This window comes from Anguilla anguilla, chromosome 3 (assembly GCF_013347855.1).
Source record: "Anguilla anguilla isolate fAngAng1 chromosome 3, fAngAng1.pri, whole genome shotgun sequence".
Classification (NCBI taxonomy): domain Eukaryota; kingdom Metazoa; phylum Chordata; class Actinopteri; order Anguilliformes; family Anguillidae; genus Anguilla; species Anguilla anguilla.
Genome location: NC_049203.1, coordinates 68,383,445 through 68,400,944, shown reverse-complemented (window position 1 = coordinate 68,400,944; position 17,500 = coordinate 68,383,445). Strand labels below are relative to the sequence as shown.

The window sequence follows — 17,500 nt, the reverse complement described above, 5'->3', positions numbered from 1 at the left end:
AAACCGTGAGGTATGCAGGTCGTGCGAGGGCGATTCGTTCAGGAAATGAATAATGCAGCGCTGTCCCCGGGGGGAGGGGGGGGGGGGGGGCGCACCCGGGTCAGAGGACCGCGGCGGATCCGGCGGCGCCGGTGCCGTTTGATGGCATTGTGTCTGCGCGCCGGGTCGTGGCACAGAGCTGGGGCTCGTTCAGGAAGCAGGGCGTGGGGGGGGGGGGTGGGGGGTGGGAGGACCCCTAGTGGACTCCTGTGTGTGTCGCGCTCTCTGTGAGGTCGTGACCTTCAGCCTGGAGATACCGCCCTCCCCAGCAGATCACTGCACCCCCCCTAAACACACACCCACACACACACACTCACAGACACACACACACCCATACACCCACCCACACACACAGACACACACACACACTCACACATGCACACATCCACTCAAACCGATACACACACACACACACTGTCCAGCTCTCTCCTTCATTTAACTCTCATTCTACCTCGGGAAAACACAGGACTGGAGCCAAACTGGTGTTACCCAAGCCCCCAGTCTTACACGCCATCGGTGGGACTGAACACAGCCCATTTACCAGGATCCAGAGCTGGGCAGATTACTTTGAAAATGTTCTGGTTCCTGATACTGATTACAAATTACATGACTGTTCTGCTGGGCTGCTATTAAAAAGGTGTAATCTAATATGACTTCTTATGGATCACATCCAGTTTCAATTGCCTAGCATGTACTCAAACAAATGTGTAGCACAATAAGTTAGTTTGTACGTTTCTTTGTATGTGTAGCTACAACACGTACATTCACTTCTGGCTCATCCTCCTGTGTGTATGGGGCTTGTGTGTGTGATTGCATGTGTGTGGTGTCAGCGTGTGTATACACGGGGTGTGCTTTTGTGCGTTTGTGCGTTTGCTTGTGTACCTGTACACGTTATCTTCAGGGAACTAACCGTAATCAGATTATTAATATTTTTCCAAAGTGTTCTAGGCTAATTACAATTACTTCATTTTTTTTTTGCAATCTGATTACATAATCCAGATGAACGTGTAATCTGTTACCGCCAAGAGTGCTGCCAGGACCCTCTCTGTCCTATTAACCGATTGAACTCCCCGGCAACACCTCGTTAACGACGAACGCAGATGGAAAACCCCGAGGTCGTTCATCGCCGGATCTTATCTCCATTCATATCTCCCCCCTCTCCTTCCATCCATTCATTTTCGGGAGACAGGAGAAGCCGTCGTGTCCTCCCCAGCCTGCCAGAGACGACGGCTCCAAACCCGATTACACGCAGAAAACAGGAGGGCCGGGCAGCGCCGGGCCTGAGCGGCAGCTGTTAGCGAACCCGTCTTATCCGCTCATCTGGGAACGCTGCTTAATTATCCAGCGAGAGCTGCAGAGAAAAGGTCGGCCGCCATTGTCTTTTTTTACACGCGAAAGATGCGCTACGCTGGGGGGGGGGGGGGGGGGGGGGGGGGGGAGGGGGGACGTTGTTTCCACGGCGAATCCGTTCGCTCCTGTTCTGTTCTGCGTCAAATATGTATTTTTTGGTTTTGGATTCAAATGCTTTTCTGTGCTCTGTTGATCTTGCCTGGTGTGATTGAGCCTGCCAGTATGACCACAATGCGGGGGTTTGCACTCTTTGAGAGTGTTTCATTGGTTCCAATACACCAGACAAGATCAGTAAAGCGTAGAAAAGTATTTGAATCCAAAACAAATATGTATTTCACCCAGATCTGCTCCAGTTAGTTAGCTAAAGGCTTCTCTGGTGCGAGGAGGTGAAAATGAAGCAGGAGGTGAAGGGTGTATGGGCATGAATGGAAATTGGGGGGGGTTAGTCAGTCATTCAAATTGAAATGATTCAAGGATGTAATATTTAATGAATGGGCCCCTCCAAGTTTATAAAAAAAAAAAAAAAACCTATTATAACAGATACTTGAGAGAGAAGATGGAAAGAAAGGGGACTGCTATGGAACACAACGATAGAAATGACTGACAATAAAACTAAATCAGCATCTCCGGATATCTGGCAACATGTCAATGTGTCAACCTGTCTATGCCTGTTAGTCCATCCAAATGTCCTCTCAAGTGTGCAGTGTGCACTGTTGCAGTAGGAGAATTCCAGATCTGGTGTGCAGCGTGTACTGTTCGGACGAGAGAATTCCAGATCACACACAGTGTGCGTTTGAGTGTGTGTGTGTGAGTGTGTGTGTGTGTGTGCATGAGTGCATGTGTGTGTGCGTGTGTGCAGGTATGTGGGTGTGTGTGTGTGAGTGAGTGTGTGTGTGTGTGTGTGTGTGTGTGTGTGTGTGAGTCTGTGTGCGTATGAGTGTGTGTGTGAGTGTGTGTGTGTGTGTCTGTGTGCGTATGAGTGTGCGTTTGAGTGCGTGTGTGTGTGTGTGTGTGTGTGTGTCTGTGTGCGTATGTGTGTGTGAGTACACGTGCTGGGATTGATGTGGTTTCTATCTGCCTCTGAGTCTCCCTGTTCTCCTTCCTTTGTTAACCCTGCTTTGTTCTGAACAAAGTTTTATAGTTTTTTTTTTTTTTGTTTTTTTGGGAGACATAGAGAGATCTATCATTTCGCGCTGCACACTGCCCTGTATTAATAATCCACAGGGCATAAATAATGCAGCTCCGATCAATTATTTACCACAGAGGAGAGGTGCGGTGGAGCTTACTGAGGAGGTCTGCTTATAAAAACACAGGCGTCTCTTTGCACACAGACACACAGACACACAGACTGCGGAGAGTCATAGGGCAAGACCACGCACTGCAGTCTGTGTGTCTGTGCGTCTCTTTGCGCACAGACACACAGACTGCGGAGAGTCATAGGGCAAGACCACGCACTGCAGTCTGGGATTGTTAATACTATTCCTGTAACCTTGAGGGAAAACACTGTCAACGTCTCTCACACAGACATACGCACACATGTAAGCACACACATATGCGCACACACACTTACACACGCATGCATGAATGCACGTACGCACACATGCACGCACGCTCACACACACGCAGACACACACTCACACACACACGCATACACATTCATACTCACAGACACACACACACGCATGCACGTAAGCACGCACACACATTCAGACACACTCACACACGCATTCATACTCACACACACACACACAAACACACACATGTACATCCTGGCATTTAAAAAAAGCACAAACCTTCTGCTTAAAGAGCCAGAGAGATGTCTGTAAACTCATTTTTAGCGCTCCGCTTTGGCAAGCTTGGACACTTTTAAGCTTAGCCTCGGGGAGCTTTAAATTCAAAGACTGAGATAAGGGGTGTGTGCGGCCCATAGGACGCGAATTTGGACTTATTACAGTGAACGGACCCCAAGGTGGAAAACCAGGCAGCTGGGTGCAGTCACGGCAGACAGACAGCACGTCGTTATGCAATCCTCGTTAGTCTCACAGAAACAAAGTCATTATTTATGCCTTTAAAGCCCAACTTCAACTCATGAAATCAAAATAGTACTTTTTCTGCCTGCCTTTCCACGGTCTATACATGATAAAAATTTTATTAAAAAAAAAAATCCCAGGCCACAATCTCGTGGCAAGACTGGGTCTCATTCCACTCAATTAAGTGTGATTCTCGCTAACGATGTCAGCTGGTAAAATTGAGTCAGAAAATATATATGAAAAAATGATTTTGTTGTCGGTTGCAAGGCCGGGTATGTGCTGACTTGCGCGTTGATGTCCTGGAAGCACAAAGTGCTTCACCTTACACTGACATCATCAGTATTAGAAAACTCTTGTTTAGGAGACCAGCCAAAGCGAGGTGAAGGCGTATCGAAGATTTAAAATGTTCTTTTGGTGACGGACCAGAGAAGAGCCCCCTGTTTCGGTCAACCAATCAAAAAACAGGCCTTAATGGCCTCTATACCATATGCAGTGGAGTTATTAAAGTCCGCTGCACTTCTGATACAGCCAGGCAGGGCTGCCTCGGGCCTTTTGTTTTTGGGGGCCCAAAGCAAGACTTTATTTGGGCCTCTCCCCTCTTTTCTTTCCATGGCTATCATCCCAGGAGGCCTAGCTGGCTGAGAGGTGTGTGGGGGGGGGGGGGAAACACACACACACACACACACACACACAAACTAATGATGCCAGACACCGATTGTTTTGACTGGAATGTCCAGCTTTCAAATTATTCGCACGGCCCCGGTTCGTGGCCCTGACTGGACTCAACACAATGTCCGGTCAGAGTAGCTGATTGAAAAAGTGAAAAAAAGGATTGAGTTAGTTTGTAAATAATTAGAATCTCAAACACCCCCCCACCCCCAGTCCGTGAATGGTTCCAAGGACAATAGCTTTCTCTCCTCTCTATCCATCTCTCTCTCTTCCCTCTCCCCCCTCTCTCTCTCCCTGTCTTCTCTCCCCCCCCTCTCTCATTCTCTCTTTCTTCTAAAACCAACAGAGAGGTGACCCGACGGAGAAGCGGTCAGAACAAATGAAGCCGGCCGTTGGTTTGCCTGTCTGCGGCCGTGACATCTCTCTCCTGCTCCTTTCACAGACAGCGAGGGCCACAACGAGCACTGGGGGGTGGGCAGGGGGGCAGCAGGGAAGGGGGGGGGGGCAGGATTAATCACTCATACTCAATTAATGTAGCTAAGCCCCAATAGCTCTGCAAACACAGGCCAGACACCAGCAACCGACCAAGCCAGCAGGGACCGAGAGAAACAGGGAGAGAGGGAACAGAGAGCGGTACGGGGGGGGGGGGGGTGAGAAGAAGAGAAGAAAAGAGGAGGAGGAAGAGAGGTACCGAGATGTGGGTGGAGAGATGGAGATAAAAAGAAAACAGTGAACGAGCGCGGTAGTGGAGAGAAGTTTAAAAAAAAGAAAGAAGGAGAAAGGAGGGGCCTGGGGAGGAGAAAAAAAAGAAGCAACAGAGCAGAGGGCGGCGTTATCCTAAAAAACAAGCCAGAGGTGTCACGGCCTGACTCAAAGCAGCGCGCGGAATTTTCCGGAATGTTCCGGAATGTTAGCGGAATGTTCCGGAATGCCGGAGCACTGCGTATGGGAGAGGCGAGAGAGTCGATGACAGAGAGAGAGAGAGAGAGAGAGAGAGAGAGAGAGGATGCACTTTCTCATCCTTATTTATCTAATCGCCAGTGCAACGTTTTCATTAAAGGAATGCTTGCTTTTGTTGTTTCGTCTGTTATTGCTGTGCATACACAGTAAAGCAAAATTAGAAAAAAACATACTGTACATTATTTGCATAAGACTTGTACATGCAAATAAATGTACGCACATACGTTATATGAATTATCCATGTTGAGCTCGCCATTATTATTTATGATTACGACTATATTTAAATAAGCATCACTATTAGCCTTCCCAAGAGAGTGTTCTATTAAAGCTGTGCATTTCTACTTACCGCTCCGTGCTTTTTGAATACAAGCAGCAAGGGCCTGATATAATTCACTCTTTCTTATGCGATTGTAAACTGCAACCTTTTTTTCCTGCTGTTTGGTGGCCAGCAGCATTACCTGCACTAATAATAGCTACACACTTTATTTATATAGCGCTTTTTATTATACGATAATGCAGCATGTACTAAAACGAGTAAAGGCCAGGGCGGTTTATGGTGGTTCTCGTAATAAAAGCCATTAAAGAATCCAAATGATCTTTTTTTTTCAGTCGTTATATTAGACATAAAGAGCCACAGAGCCCTTTTGTGCACACTTTGATTATTCCGTTGAGATTTCAAATTAGATTTTTTTTTTAAGTCCTGAAAGCAGCGTGCTGTCTGTTCATATACAGCTGACTGATTCTGCACAAGGTTCTGAAGACAATGTTGTTCATTTACATAGCATGCGATTTACATTTCAAGCAATCAGAGGTGCGTTTATATAAATTGTTGGAAAAAGTAAGTATTGAAATTTATCTTGGGGTTTAGTGAACACTTTAATGTAAGAAAAAAGTAATTACCCAGGGTATTTAAAACAGACAGACGCGCTTGTCTGAAAAACTGTTCGGCAAAATAGAGTTTGGCACAATATCTCATTTATTAGCTGCGACCGCAGCTCTATAGCTCTGTCTGCCGGTCGGTTGGTCCGCAAAAGTGCCCCACCCCTTAGCGGCCACAGTTTTCGCCCCAGGAGGCTGAAATTTGGCATGGAGGTTGGTCATGACCGAAGGTAGAGCTGAGTAACTTTCAGGCCAATTGACCAAGAGGGGGCGTGGCGATGGGCGTGGCCTATCACAAAAAGGTGCATAACTCCCGAATGGATTCACAGATGTGCACAAGATTTTGTGGAAAGGTTGGTCACGAGCCAAAGAAGAGGTCACATGTTTGTGTGAGGGTGTGTGCGTGGATGCATGCGCACATGGATGCATGCGCGTGTGCGGTCGCAGCTATTGCGGATTCACGCTCGTTTGTTCAAACAGTACAACGTCAGCGTAACTTCAGTTTGTGCCGTTAGGGTTTGAATATGTTTTCCAGGTGCGTGGACAAAACCGCCTTTTTTTGGACGCGTCGCACAGTCGCTCGAGCGACTCTTCTGTGGGACTCTGTGCTCATCAAAAACTAGGCCAGACAAACAAGCTCCACAGGAACAGCAGTACCCGCCAGCGACTTACCCCCGACCTCTCTCTCTCTCACACACACAGGGGAGATGCAGACGAAGGGGGATTCCAACACCCACCCACCCGCCGCCGCCGCACGCACGCTTATTTTCCCCGCGCGACGGTCCCGGGTTTAATGCGGTAATCCTCCTATCTCCCCGGACCACGCGGTTTTTCTCTCTCTCCCGCGTGGAAGAATTCCAGCTCGTCTCGCGCGCGCCGCGCTTCTGCTGAACGAACATCAAGGTATGATATTTAGCAGCTTTCAAAGAGAAATCAACACCCTGTGTGGGTACACACATGAGCAATAAAGTCGTCAAATTTATAATTCCTAAACATGCATTCATGTTCGTATTGTGTTCGTCATATTGGCCCTGGGTGGGTGAGATGTAGGCGGACTGTTGCTGAGGTTTGAGCCCCTCTAATCAGGAGCAAACAGGTCCACTTCCTGTGGAGCCAAAGACTATGGAGCACACAGAGAGCAGGAACTCAAAGAGACGCACCAACCTTCACCAACCGCACATCAGGAGCGGTAATTACCAAACCTGTATCCTACAGTATCCTAACTGTACAGTGTTGGGGTCTATCTGAGTTTAACTGTACAGTGTTGGGGTCTATCTGAGTCTAACTGTACAGTGTTGGGGTCTATCTGAGTCTAACTGTACAGTGTTGGGGTCTATCTGAGTCTAACTGTACAGTGTTGGGGTCTATCTGAGTCTAACTGTACAGTGTTGGGGTCTATCTGAGTCAAACTGTACAGTGTTGGGGTCTACCTGAGTCTAACTGTACAGTGTTGGGGTCTATCTGAGTCAAACTGTACAGTGTTGGGTTCTACCTGAGTCTAACTGTACTGTGTTGGGGTCTATCTGAGTCTAACTGTACAGTGTTGGGGTCTATCTGAGTTTAACTGTACAGTGTTGGGGTCTATCTGAGTTTAACTGTACAGTGTTGGGGTCTATCTGAGTTTAACTGTACAGTGTTGGGGTCTATCTGAGGGTAACTGTACAGTGTTGGGGTCTATCTGAGTCTAACTGTACAGTGTTGGGGTCTATCTGAGGGTAACTGTACAGTGTTGGGGTCTATCTGAGGGTAACTGTACAGTGTTGGGGTCTATCTGAGGGTAACTGTACAGTGTTGGGGTCTATCTGAGGGTAACTGTACAGTGTTGGGGTCTATCTGAGTCTAACTGTACAGTGTTGGGGTATATCTGAGTCTAACTGTACAGTGTTGGGGTCTATCTGAGTCTAACTGTACAGTGTTGGGGTCTACCTGAGTCTAACTGTACATTACATTACATTACATTATAGGCATTTAGCAGACGCTCTTATCCAGAGCGACTTACACAACTTTTACTTAGCACTTTACATTGTATCCATTTATACAGCTGGATATATACTGAAGCAATGCAGGTTAAGTACCTTGCTCAAGGGTACAACGGCAGTGTCCTTACCCGGGATTCGAACCTGCGACCTTTCGGTTACAAGCGCAGTTCCTTACCCACTGCGCCACACTCCGTCCTGTACAGTGTTGGGGTCTATCTGAGGGTAACTGTACAGTGTTGGGGTCTATCTGAGGGTAACTGTACAGTGTTGGGGTCTATCTGAGGGTAACTGTACAGTGTTGGGGTCTATCTGAGGGTAACTGTACAGTGTTGGGGTCTGTCTGAGTTTAACTGTACAGTGTTGGGGTCTGTCTGAGGGTAACTGTACAGTGTTGGGGTCTGTCTGAGTCTAACTGTACAGTGTTGGGGTCCACCTGTGTGGTTTGACTGTCTTTTCTCCTTTGAGCCCATCAGTATTCAGGCAGGATGAACTCTTGTTTTTCTGCTGGCAGAGCTCTGGAGGAGAGACGCGAGCACAAACACGCAGAAGCCGGCGATATTATTCACGCCCCTGACGAAGACGAGCGAAGAGCGGCTTATAAAATAAACAACGCGGATAATGAGCCGCACTGTGTGCTCAGAAATGGGAAAATTATCCTCTTTTATGCTAATACAATGGCTCCAAAGAAAGAATTCATTCAAGATGGGACGTGCAGACACACACTTCAGAACACGCATTAGCACACACACACACACACACACACTAACACACTCACACACAGACACAGACACACAGGTGTGCACACAAACACACACACACACACACACACACACACACACACACACTAACACACTCACACACAGACACAGACACACAGGTGCGCACACAAACACACATACACACACACACACACACACACATTTTTGTCCTCACCACAAGTCATTGTCTTCAGCTGAATCTGAACATGTCTACCTTATTTAAGCCACCCACCAGCTGCCCCCGCAGTTGGGGGGTGAGGGGGGGAAGCAGTGGGCGTGTTCCTATGGCAACACCCTGAGGACACCCCCCCCCCTCCACCGAGTCCACCCACCAGGAAACAGGTCTAATGAGGGGTCGGACATTAACATGAGCGAGCCGCTCAACTTCCTCATTAGCAGCGCAATCAAGCCCCATGTGGTCTCAGCGGTGTCCCTCCACCCCATTCACAGAGCTGGGAAAGCTGCACAGGAACAGCAACTCTCCCGAAAGTTCAAATATTTCTTTAGGAAGGGGGGTGGAGGGGGGTCAGTGGGGTAGATGAGTACTGCAAGTACGTGTGTTTGAGAATGTGTGGGTGCATGCGTGTGTGTGTGTATGTGTGTGCATGTTTGCGTTTGTTTGTATATATATATATATATATGTGTGTATGTGTTCACATGCTCTAAAACAGCGGTATCCAACCCTGTTCCTGGAGCTCTACCGTCCTGTAGGTTTTAATTTCAATACTAATTTTGCACACGTGATTCTACAAATTAGCAGCTCAAGGAGATCTCTAGCTGTTGAATGAGGTGTGGCTTTGTTTGGGTTTGGAGTGAAAACATACAGGACGGTAGATCTCCAGGAACAGGGTTGGGCAGCCCTGCTCTAGCTGTTGTGTGAATGAGGTGTGCTTTGTTTGGGTTGGAGATGAAGCCTACGGGAGGGTGGATCTCCAGGAGCAGGGCTGTGTTTGGGTTTGGGTTTGGGTTTGGGCCGGCTGGCGCCGCTCTACGCCGATCCCTTACCCAGGATGGCCAGCACGGTGTTGTCCTTCAGCACCTCCATGGAGCCGGAGCAGACGAAGTAGATGGCCTGCAGCGCGTCCCCCTGGCGGATGAGGAACTCCCCGGGCGCGCAGAACGACGTCTTGATGATGAGCGACAGGGAGCGCAGGCACCCCCTGCTGGCCGACTCGAACAGCGGCAGCTGCAGCAGCTCCTTGTTCAGGTGCATGGCGATGTCCGCCCGCAGCTCGTCCGGGAAGTCCTTCAGCAGCTGTGGGGGGGGGGGGGGGGGCGCAGAGGGGAGGAGGAGGAGGACAGAGGGAGGGGGGCAAGGGGAGGAGGGGGAGGATAGAGGGGAGGAGGGGGGAGGGGAGGAGGAGGATGGATGAAGTGGGGCAAGGGGACGAGGAGGAGGACAGAGGGAGGGGGGCAAGGGGGGGAGGAGAACAAGGAGGATGGAGGATGGAGGATGGAAGGAGGGGGGTGGCAAGGGGAAGAGGATGGAGGAGGGGGGATGGAGAATGGGAGAGATGGAGGGGAAAGGGACGGAGGTACAGAACAGACAGAGCCAGGGAGAGGATGGATTGGATGGCGGGAGGGACGGAGGTGAAGAAGATAAACAGCCAGGGAGAGGATGGATTGGATGGAGGGAGGAGGGACGGAGGTAAAGAACAGACAGAGCCAGGGAGAGGCGGATGGCAGCGGGGAGGATGGATTGGGTGAGGGGGGCGCGATGAAAGAAGAGAGTGAAAGGAAAGAAAGGGTGATGGAGAAGGAGGGGTGGGTGGAAATGGGATAAATAATGGATCGAGACCCCGTAGGGTGAGCGGGTGAGAGAGAGGAAGGAAGAGAGAGAGAGAGAGAGCAATGAAAAGCACTTAGCAGGATGTAATGGACGCCTACAAAAACTCAGACACAGTGACTTAGGGACGTAAGAGCCGGACTTCACTGCGCTATAAAGCGCTTCAGCCCACGACGTGGAGCTCAAGAGTTTGATTTAAGCCCCACATTAACCTTCAGGGGGGGCGGGGAGGGGGGGGGGTGGGGGGGGGGGGTACAGGGCACCGGCTGCTGAGGGCCGTGGAGCAGACAGGTGCTTGGAGCGGGAAGCGGGCCTGGAGGTCGAGGGCACAGCCTCCCCGAGCAGGAGACCGGACCGGACCGGACCGGACCGGCCTCGACCCCTGGCGGCGACCCGCCATTCTCCGACGCGGCCCGCGGAGACGACGGCGGCGCCTACCTCGCTGACGTCGATGCCGTTGTTGACGGACCAGGTGGTCTGGAAGCACTCCATCACGCGCTGCTCCAGGGTCTTGGGCAGCCGGTGCACGCGGATGAAGTCCTTCAGGTCCTTGGTGCGGGTGTGGTACAGTGAGCGGCGGGAGTACATGCGCTGGATGATGGCCGTCACGTTCCCAAACACCACGGCGTGCATCAGGGCTGCGGGGCGGCGGGGCGGGGGGGGGGGGGGGGGGGGGGGAGGGAGACAGGCGCACGCGTTCACAACAAGGCCTCAAACATTACAGTACATTTATTTATCCAAAGCGATATACAGTAAGTGCATACGGATGGTAAATGGTAAATGGACTGCATTTTTATAGCGCTTTTATCCAAAGCGCTTTACAATTCATTTACCAGAGCAGTTAGGGGTTTAGGTGTTTTTCTCAGGGACACTTCGACATGCTCAGGGCGGGGGATTGAACTGGCAACCCTCCGACTGCCAGACAACCGCTCTTACCTCCTGAGCTATGTCGCCCCTATGGTCACTGGAGCAACTACAAAACACAGTTCCGATAAGGTACAATACTCATTATGTAACAGTTATTCATAGCCATGAACACATCAAGTCCAGTCAAACTAACATGACACATGACACATTCACCACTGTATATAGCAAAACTTCAATAAATAATAATAACAATAAATAATAATAATAATAATAATAATAATAATAATAATAATAATAATAAAAGTGTCATAGCTAGCTATACACAGCATTGCAGTCCCATGGCCCCGCTGGTACAGCGCTGTGCTAACAACACAAAGGTTAAGGGTTCGATCTCAGGGGACTACTTATGCCGACAAACAGATGCATTCATATATTGTACAATGCCTTGGATAAAAGACTTTCTCCATACAATGGGTTGGAACAACCAGCCATACAAGTTAATGATAACATTGTTATTACCATTCCTATCTGAAGCAGTTATTCTAGATATAAAAATTGAATTCCGACTTCCATTTCCAATTCCAATTTACAAATTTCTTTTAAGACAAAATTTCATGAATAATCTGAAATGGTCTTGCCAATTTATACACATAAAGATCGTTCTTATTCTTTACGTCTTTTTTCTTACTGTTCAGTTAATTCTCAGTCAGAAAGCCGTCTCAGTTCTACGACAATCTGCAGTGTTTTTTTATCCAGACAGTGTTCATCCATGTTCATCTCATCCTTTATTACTGCCTCCTCCTGCTCTGTCCTGTGTGCTTTACCAGCCCACGCTGGTGTCTGGGAAACACTGTTAGGGTAAGAAACGCTCGAGAGGACCCAACAGCTCTGATGACAAATCGCACTTGCCAAAGCGTGCGCCGCTGTTTTATAGACCCACAGGAAACGGCAACCTCCTCCAGCCCCCACTTCCTGCCCCCTGATCAAATGAACGTTGATTACAGTGGGAACTGAGGACTCATTTTTAATATGGCCGTGCATATTAAACTGTGGGTCCTCCACCGCTCACCCCAACGACCGTACGACCGTCACTAAGACCGTTTCTGCGGTCGTCCGTCCCAGAGCGCAACGCCACTGTCCCACAAAAGCAGACTTGGGACCTCATTTATAAAAATAAATAAATAAAATAAAAAAAAATAAAAAATGTTCTTGGATTTAAAATGAAATGTAACCTCCAGATCATTTCCCAAGTTGCTCATACGCTTGATTAAATAAAAATAACTGACGCTGAACAAAGTTTCCTGCGCTGGTTTAAAGTGCTGTATCGGCCTCCTGTGCGCCTGCGGTATGCAAACTTCCATTAGCTTCAACTTGAACCCAAGTGAACGTGCTTCACAACGACCCCAGTCTAGTGAACGTGGCCGATAACAGCCACTTCCGTTTCAACAGGGCTGCTTTTTCAACGTTTCGATCATAGCGAGCTCGGACTGTCAATCAAACGTTGTTCATAAAGCATTTAGGCCACCCACTTAGGGGGCTCGCATGCAGCCTGTAGAGCAGTTTGAGAGTTCGGAAAAGTGCTACATAAACTCCACGATTCATTCATTCATTCAGCCATCAAAGGTGCAGTACCTCCACCCAGCCAGCAGGGGAGTAACAAACGTCTACTGTAAACTTCACGCAGCGGTACGATCGTGACCACATCAAAGTGGTATTTCAGTAAATCCATACTTGGTCATGGTTTTCACCGTGAGCCACTGTTTGAGAATAAACGTGACTGTTTTATAAATGAGACCCCTGAGCTGACAAATGTGTGCTTTTCTCCCTTCTCCCTCTCTTCTCCATCACTCTCTCTCTCTCTCTCCCTCTCTCTCTCTCTCTCTCTCTCTCTCTCTCTCTCTCTCTCTCTCCCTCTCTCTCTCTCTCTCTCTCTCTCTCTCTCAGAAGGGTTAACCCAGGCCACGGTTCTCTACATCCACAGTGTGAAATGAGCAGTTCTTGGAGATTTAAATGGACTGGTGCTAAATTTAGCTCGAGTTCATGTCATGGCGGGTTATGAATGCTTCCTTCGCTGCCTGTCTATCTTTATTTCCTCTCTCTCTCTCTCCACCCCCCTCTCTCTGTTTCCCCACCTCTCTCTCTCTCTCTCTCTCTCCCTGTCCTTTCCTTTTCTCTCCCTCTCAGGGCGAGAGGGCTCTCTCTCTCTCTCTCTCTCTCTCCCCCCCCCCCACCCCCTCTCTCGGGGCTGTAATCAGCGTGGTGAGCGGGGGGCACAGAGCCCTGATGGAGAGCGGTGACTGAGGGCTCGACCTCACGCTGGGGCGTAATGAACAGGACTGTCTGTGTGAGCAGAGTGTGTGTGTGAGCAGAGTGTGTGTGAGCAGAGTGTCTGTGTGAGCAGAGTGTGTGTGTGAGCAGAGTGTGTGTGAGCAGAGTGTGTGTGTGAGCAGAGTGTGTGTGAGCAGAGTGTCTGTATGAACAGGACTGTCTGTGTGAGCAGAGGGTCTGTGTGAGCAGAGTGTGTGTGTGAGCAGAGTGTCTGTGTGAGCAGAGTGTCTGTGTGAGCAGAGTGTCTGTGTGAGCAGAGTGTCTGTATGAGCAGAGTGTCTGTGTGAGCAGAGTGTCTGTGTGAGCAGAGTGTCTGTATGAGCAGAGTGTCTGTATGAACAGGACTGTCTGTGTGAGCAGAGGGTCTGTGTGAGCAGAGTGTCTGTGTGAGCAGAGTGTGTGTGTGAGCAGAGTGTGTGTGTCAGCAGAGTGTGTGTGTCAGCAGAGTGTGTGTGTGAGCAGAGTGTGTGTGTCAGCAGAGTGTGTGTGTGAGCAGAGTGTGTGTGTGAGCAGTGTCTGTGTGAGCAGAGTGTCTGTGTGAGTGATGTAAGAGATGGATGGAGAGAGAGAGACAGAGAGGAGGGGACAGGCGGGGGGGATGGGGGGGGAGGCTAGGGGGAGCAGGGGTCTGTAAGAGGGCTTGTAAACAGTCTACACCCATTTTCCCATCATCCTGAGTCTCATTCGTCTCCTTCTTCAAAAAATAAAAACAACCAGGCTGGTGATATTTCTTCTGGTTGTTCGGCGCACAGTTTAGTCACAAGCTGTACAGGAAAAACCCGTCCTGTCATTCTGCTGCCCTTTGTGTTTTTTTTTTCAAGGTTATTCAATTAGAATAATTCAGCGCTGGTACCAGGGTGTTTTTATTTTCTATTTAACAATCTGCAAGGCCCGAGCCGTTCGCTCTGACAGAGGTCTAATGATTTTATGCGACGCGAGCTCCAGCACCGGTATAAACGGCCAATCCAGCGATCCGACTCCAGGCCAGACCTCTCCTCACCACTGCTCTTCATTTGCCTTCGCAGCGCCATTAAGCCTGACTCTTCTCCGCCGCGGTTATTGGTCTTAAAGACGCGGGGAAAGGCATAAAGTGCTTTTGTCTGAGGCGGACAGTGCAGCTGCCAGCTGGAGTGGACTGTAATTGGCTTTTTCGCTCCTTGGAGTGTGAAAGTGGGGGGGGGGGGGGGATGGGGGTTGGGGTTTGGGTAGGGTGGAATGGACCCCCCCCTGCCTGAATTCAAAGTGATGCCACCTGCAGACTCTCCTGTTTCTTTGTTTCACAAATCTCTCTCCTCAATATGCCCCCCCCCCCCACGTACTTCACTGATGCCCCCACCCACAACCTCACCCTCACCCTCACCCTCAACACCATGCTGTCAGAGAGTGAAAATGGTTTAATTGGAATAGCAATTATTATAGATACACCAATTATTCTGTTTAATTTTCACATTTATTCTCTAATGTACTTCTATATTGCCCTGCGACGGACTAGCGACCTGTCCAGGGTGTATTCCTGCCTCCCACCCAATGCAAACCATTTTCCAACTTTTTTAATGTACGTGTGGAGTATGGACCCACATCAGCGCTCTTCCTGTGTCTGCGGGCTGGGCCCGGAGACAGAAGGAAGCAGAATACGACTGACCGTGTCACTTCCTGTCGGTAGCGCTGCCGCTTCCTGCACTGAGTTCATCACAGACGGAGACTGGCCTTGTGGGGATTTAAAACCCAACAGCGCAGAACGAGCAGCACGGGCGAGCCCAACGAGGCGGCCGCGGCGCCGCGATTCCAGAGGACAGGAAGTGGCGTCTCTTTCGGGCCTGGTTTTCGTCTTCATTTCGTGGCGTTTGTGTCTCTGCCCAGAACGACGCCCCCCAGGGCCCTGGGCAGCCAGCCCGGTGCCGTAAGGGAGAGGGGTCAGTGCCGGGATAGAGACTCCCTGTGCCCCCAGGGCCCCGGCCAGCCCGGTGCCGTAAGGGAGAGGGGTCAGTGCCAGTGCCGGGATAGAGACTCACTGTGCCGTGTGCCAACTTCCAAAATCACAAAGCAGAGGGATCAAAACAGCCTCTTTTCCGGTGTGGGGGGAGTGCGTGCGTAACGGTCACTTAATCCAGACGTTCGATGAAAGAGGAAGAAGGAGAAAAAACCAAAAAAAACAAGCAAAGCCAAAACAATTTCATATTTATCACCCTGAGGGGGAGTGAAATGACTTAATGGTGTAAGTGGGTATTTATGCCAGTCCCGTCTGAGCGGGGGCCAATTGCTCTGTTTAGGAGGGGGTGGGGGTGGGGGTGGGGGTGGGGTGGGGTGGGGGGCATTATCCCATCAGAGGCCCCAGCGCTCATTTTTCGCGACGCCCTTCCAGACGCTGAACGCAGCTGCAGGCCGAGCTGTCAATCATCACGGACACGCCCCCCCTCCAGTGCCGGGGGGGCGGGGCAAAGGGCCCCGGGCGGGGTCTGAGCCGACGAAGAGGACGGAAGGCCGGTCAGCTTTTTAAACTTCCCGTTTCAGCTGCTTGGACGATTGCCGCGAGCGGGAAGGTGGCGGGTAATTAAAAATAAATGCAGAGACAGAGGCAGCAGGGGGACTGGAGCGGTAGAGAGGGAGAGAAGGCCTCCATTTTTCTCGTATAATTAGCCAGTAATTACACATCCAAAAGCGCAGGGTGGAACACTGTTGCCATGGTGCCTCTGAGAGTGAATATGTCAACCCCCCGTACTACAGCAGAGTGGGAAAGACTGGGCTTTCATTTCCCTTACATAACTACCCTTTTCCTCTCGTCCTCTTTTCCCTCTGTTCATCCCCCCCATCATTCTTCCTCCCAAGTCAGTTCTTTCTGTTTGGAGTTCCTGGTCCTGGTTGGCTGGTTTTCCCACTCCCCGGTTGGCTGGTTTCCCTGCTCCCTGGTTGGCTGGTTTTCCCGCTCTCTGGTTGGCTGGTTTTCCTGCTCCCTGGATGGCTGGGTTTCCTGCTCCCTGGTTGGCTGGTTTTCCCCTGCTCCCTGGTTGGCTGGTTTTCCTGCTCCCTGGTTGGCTGGATTTCCCTGCTCCCTGGTTGGCTGGTTTTCCCTGCTCCCTGGTTGGCTGGATTTCCATGCTCCCTGGTTGGCTGGATTTCCCTGCTCCCTGGTTGGCTGGTTTTCCTGCTCCCTGGTTGGCTGGATTTCCCTGCTCCCTGGTTGGCTGGTTTTCCCTGCTCCCTGGTTGGCTGGATTTCCATGCTCCCTGGTTGGCTGGTTTTCCCTGCTCCCTGGTTGGCTGGTTTTTCCCCGCTCCCTGGTTGGCTGGTATTCCCTGCTCCCTGGTTGGCTGGTTTTTCCCCGCTCCCTGGTTGGCTGGTTCTTCCCCGCTCCCTGGTTGGCTGGTATTCCCTGCTCCCTGGTTGGCTGGGTTTCTTGCTCCCTGGTTGGCTGGTTTTCCCTGCTCCCTGGTTGGCTGGTTTTTCCCCGCTCCCTGGTTGGCTGGATTTCCCTTCTCCCTGGTTGGCTGGTTTTTCCCCACTCCCTGGTTGGCTGGATTTCCCTGCTCCCTGGTTGGCTGGTTTTTCCCCGCTCCCTGGTTGGCTGGATTTCCCTGCTCCCTGGTTGGCTGGTTTTTCCCCGCTCCCTGGTTGGCTGGTTTTCCCTGCTCCCTGGTTGGCTGGTTTTTCCCTGCTCCCTGGTTGGCTGGATTTCCCTGCTCCCTGGTTGGCTGGTATTCCCGCACTGCTCCTGGCGACAGGCCGTGTAACAGACGGAGAGACACAGGCCGCGGCTTTCTGGAAGCTGCTCTGATTGGCTGAGCTCCAGCGCCATCAGCCGCGGCGAGCCAGCCTGCGCCACGGTGCCAACGTGCCAAGGCGTCGGCACGGTGATCG

The 17,500-nt window shown here is 50.5% G+C and overlaps 1 protein-coding gene across 1 annotated transcript in view; it reads right to left on the bottom strand.

Moving 5' to 3' along the window:
• Nucleotides 1–17,500, bottom strand: part of kcnh3 (potassium voltage-gated channel, subfamily H (eag-related), member 3) — a 134,807-nt gene that overhangs the window by 19,694 nt on the left and 97,613 nt on the right. The window contains exons 10-11 of the mRNA XM_035408629.1: nt 10,889–11,088; nt 9,670–9,919 (exon numbers count right to left, since the gene is read on the bottom strand). Coding sequence (XP_035264520.1) covers nt 9,670–9,919; nt 10,889–11,088 — 450 coding nt within the window. The remainder of the gene's footprint in view (nt 1–9,669; nt 9,920–10,888; nt 11,089–17,500) is intronic.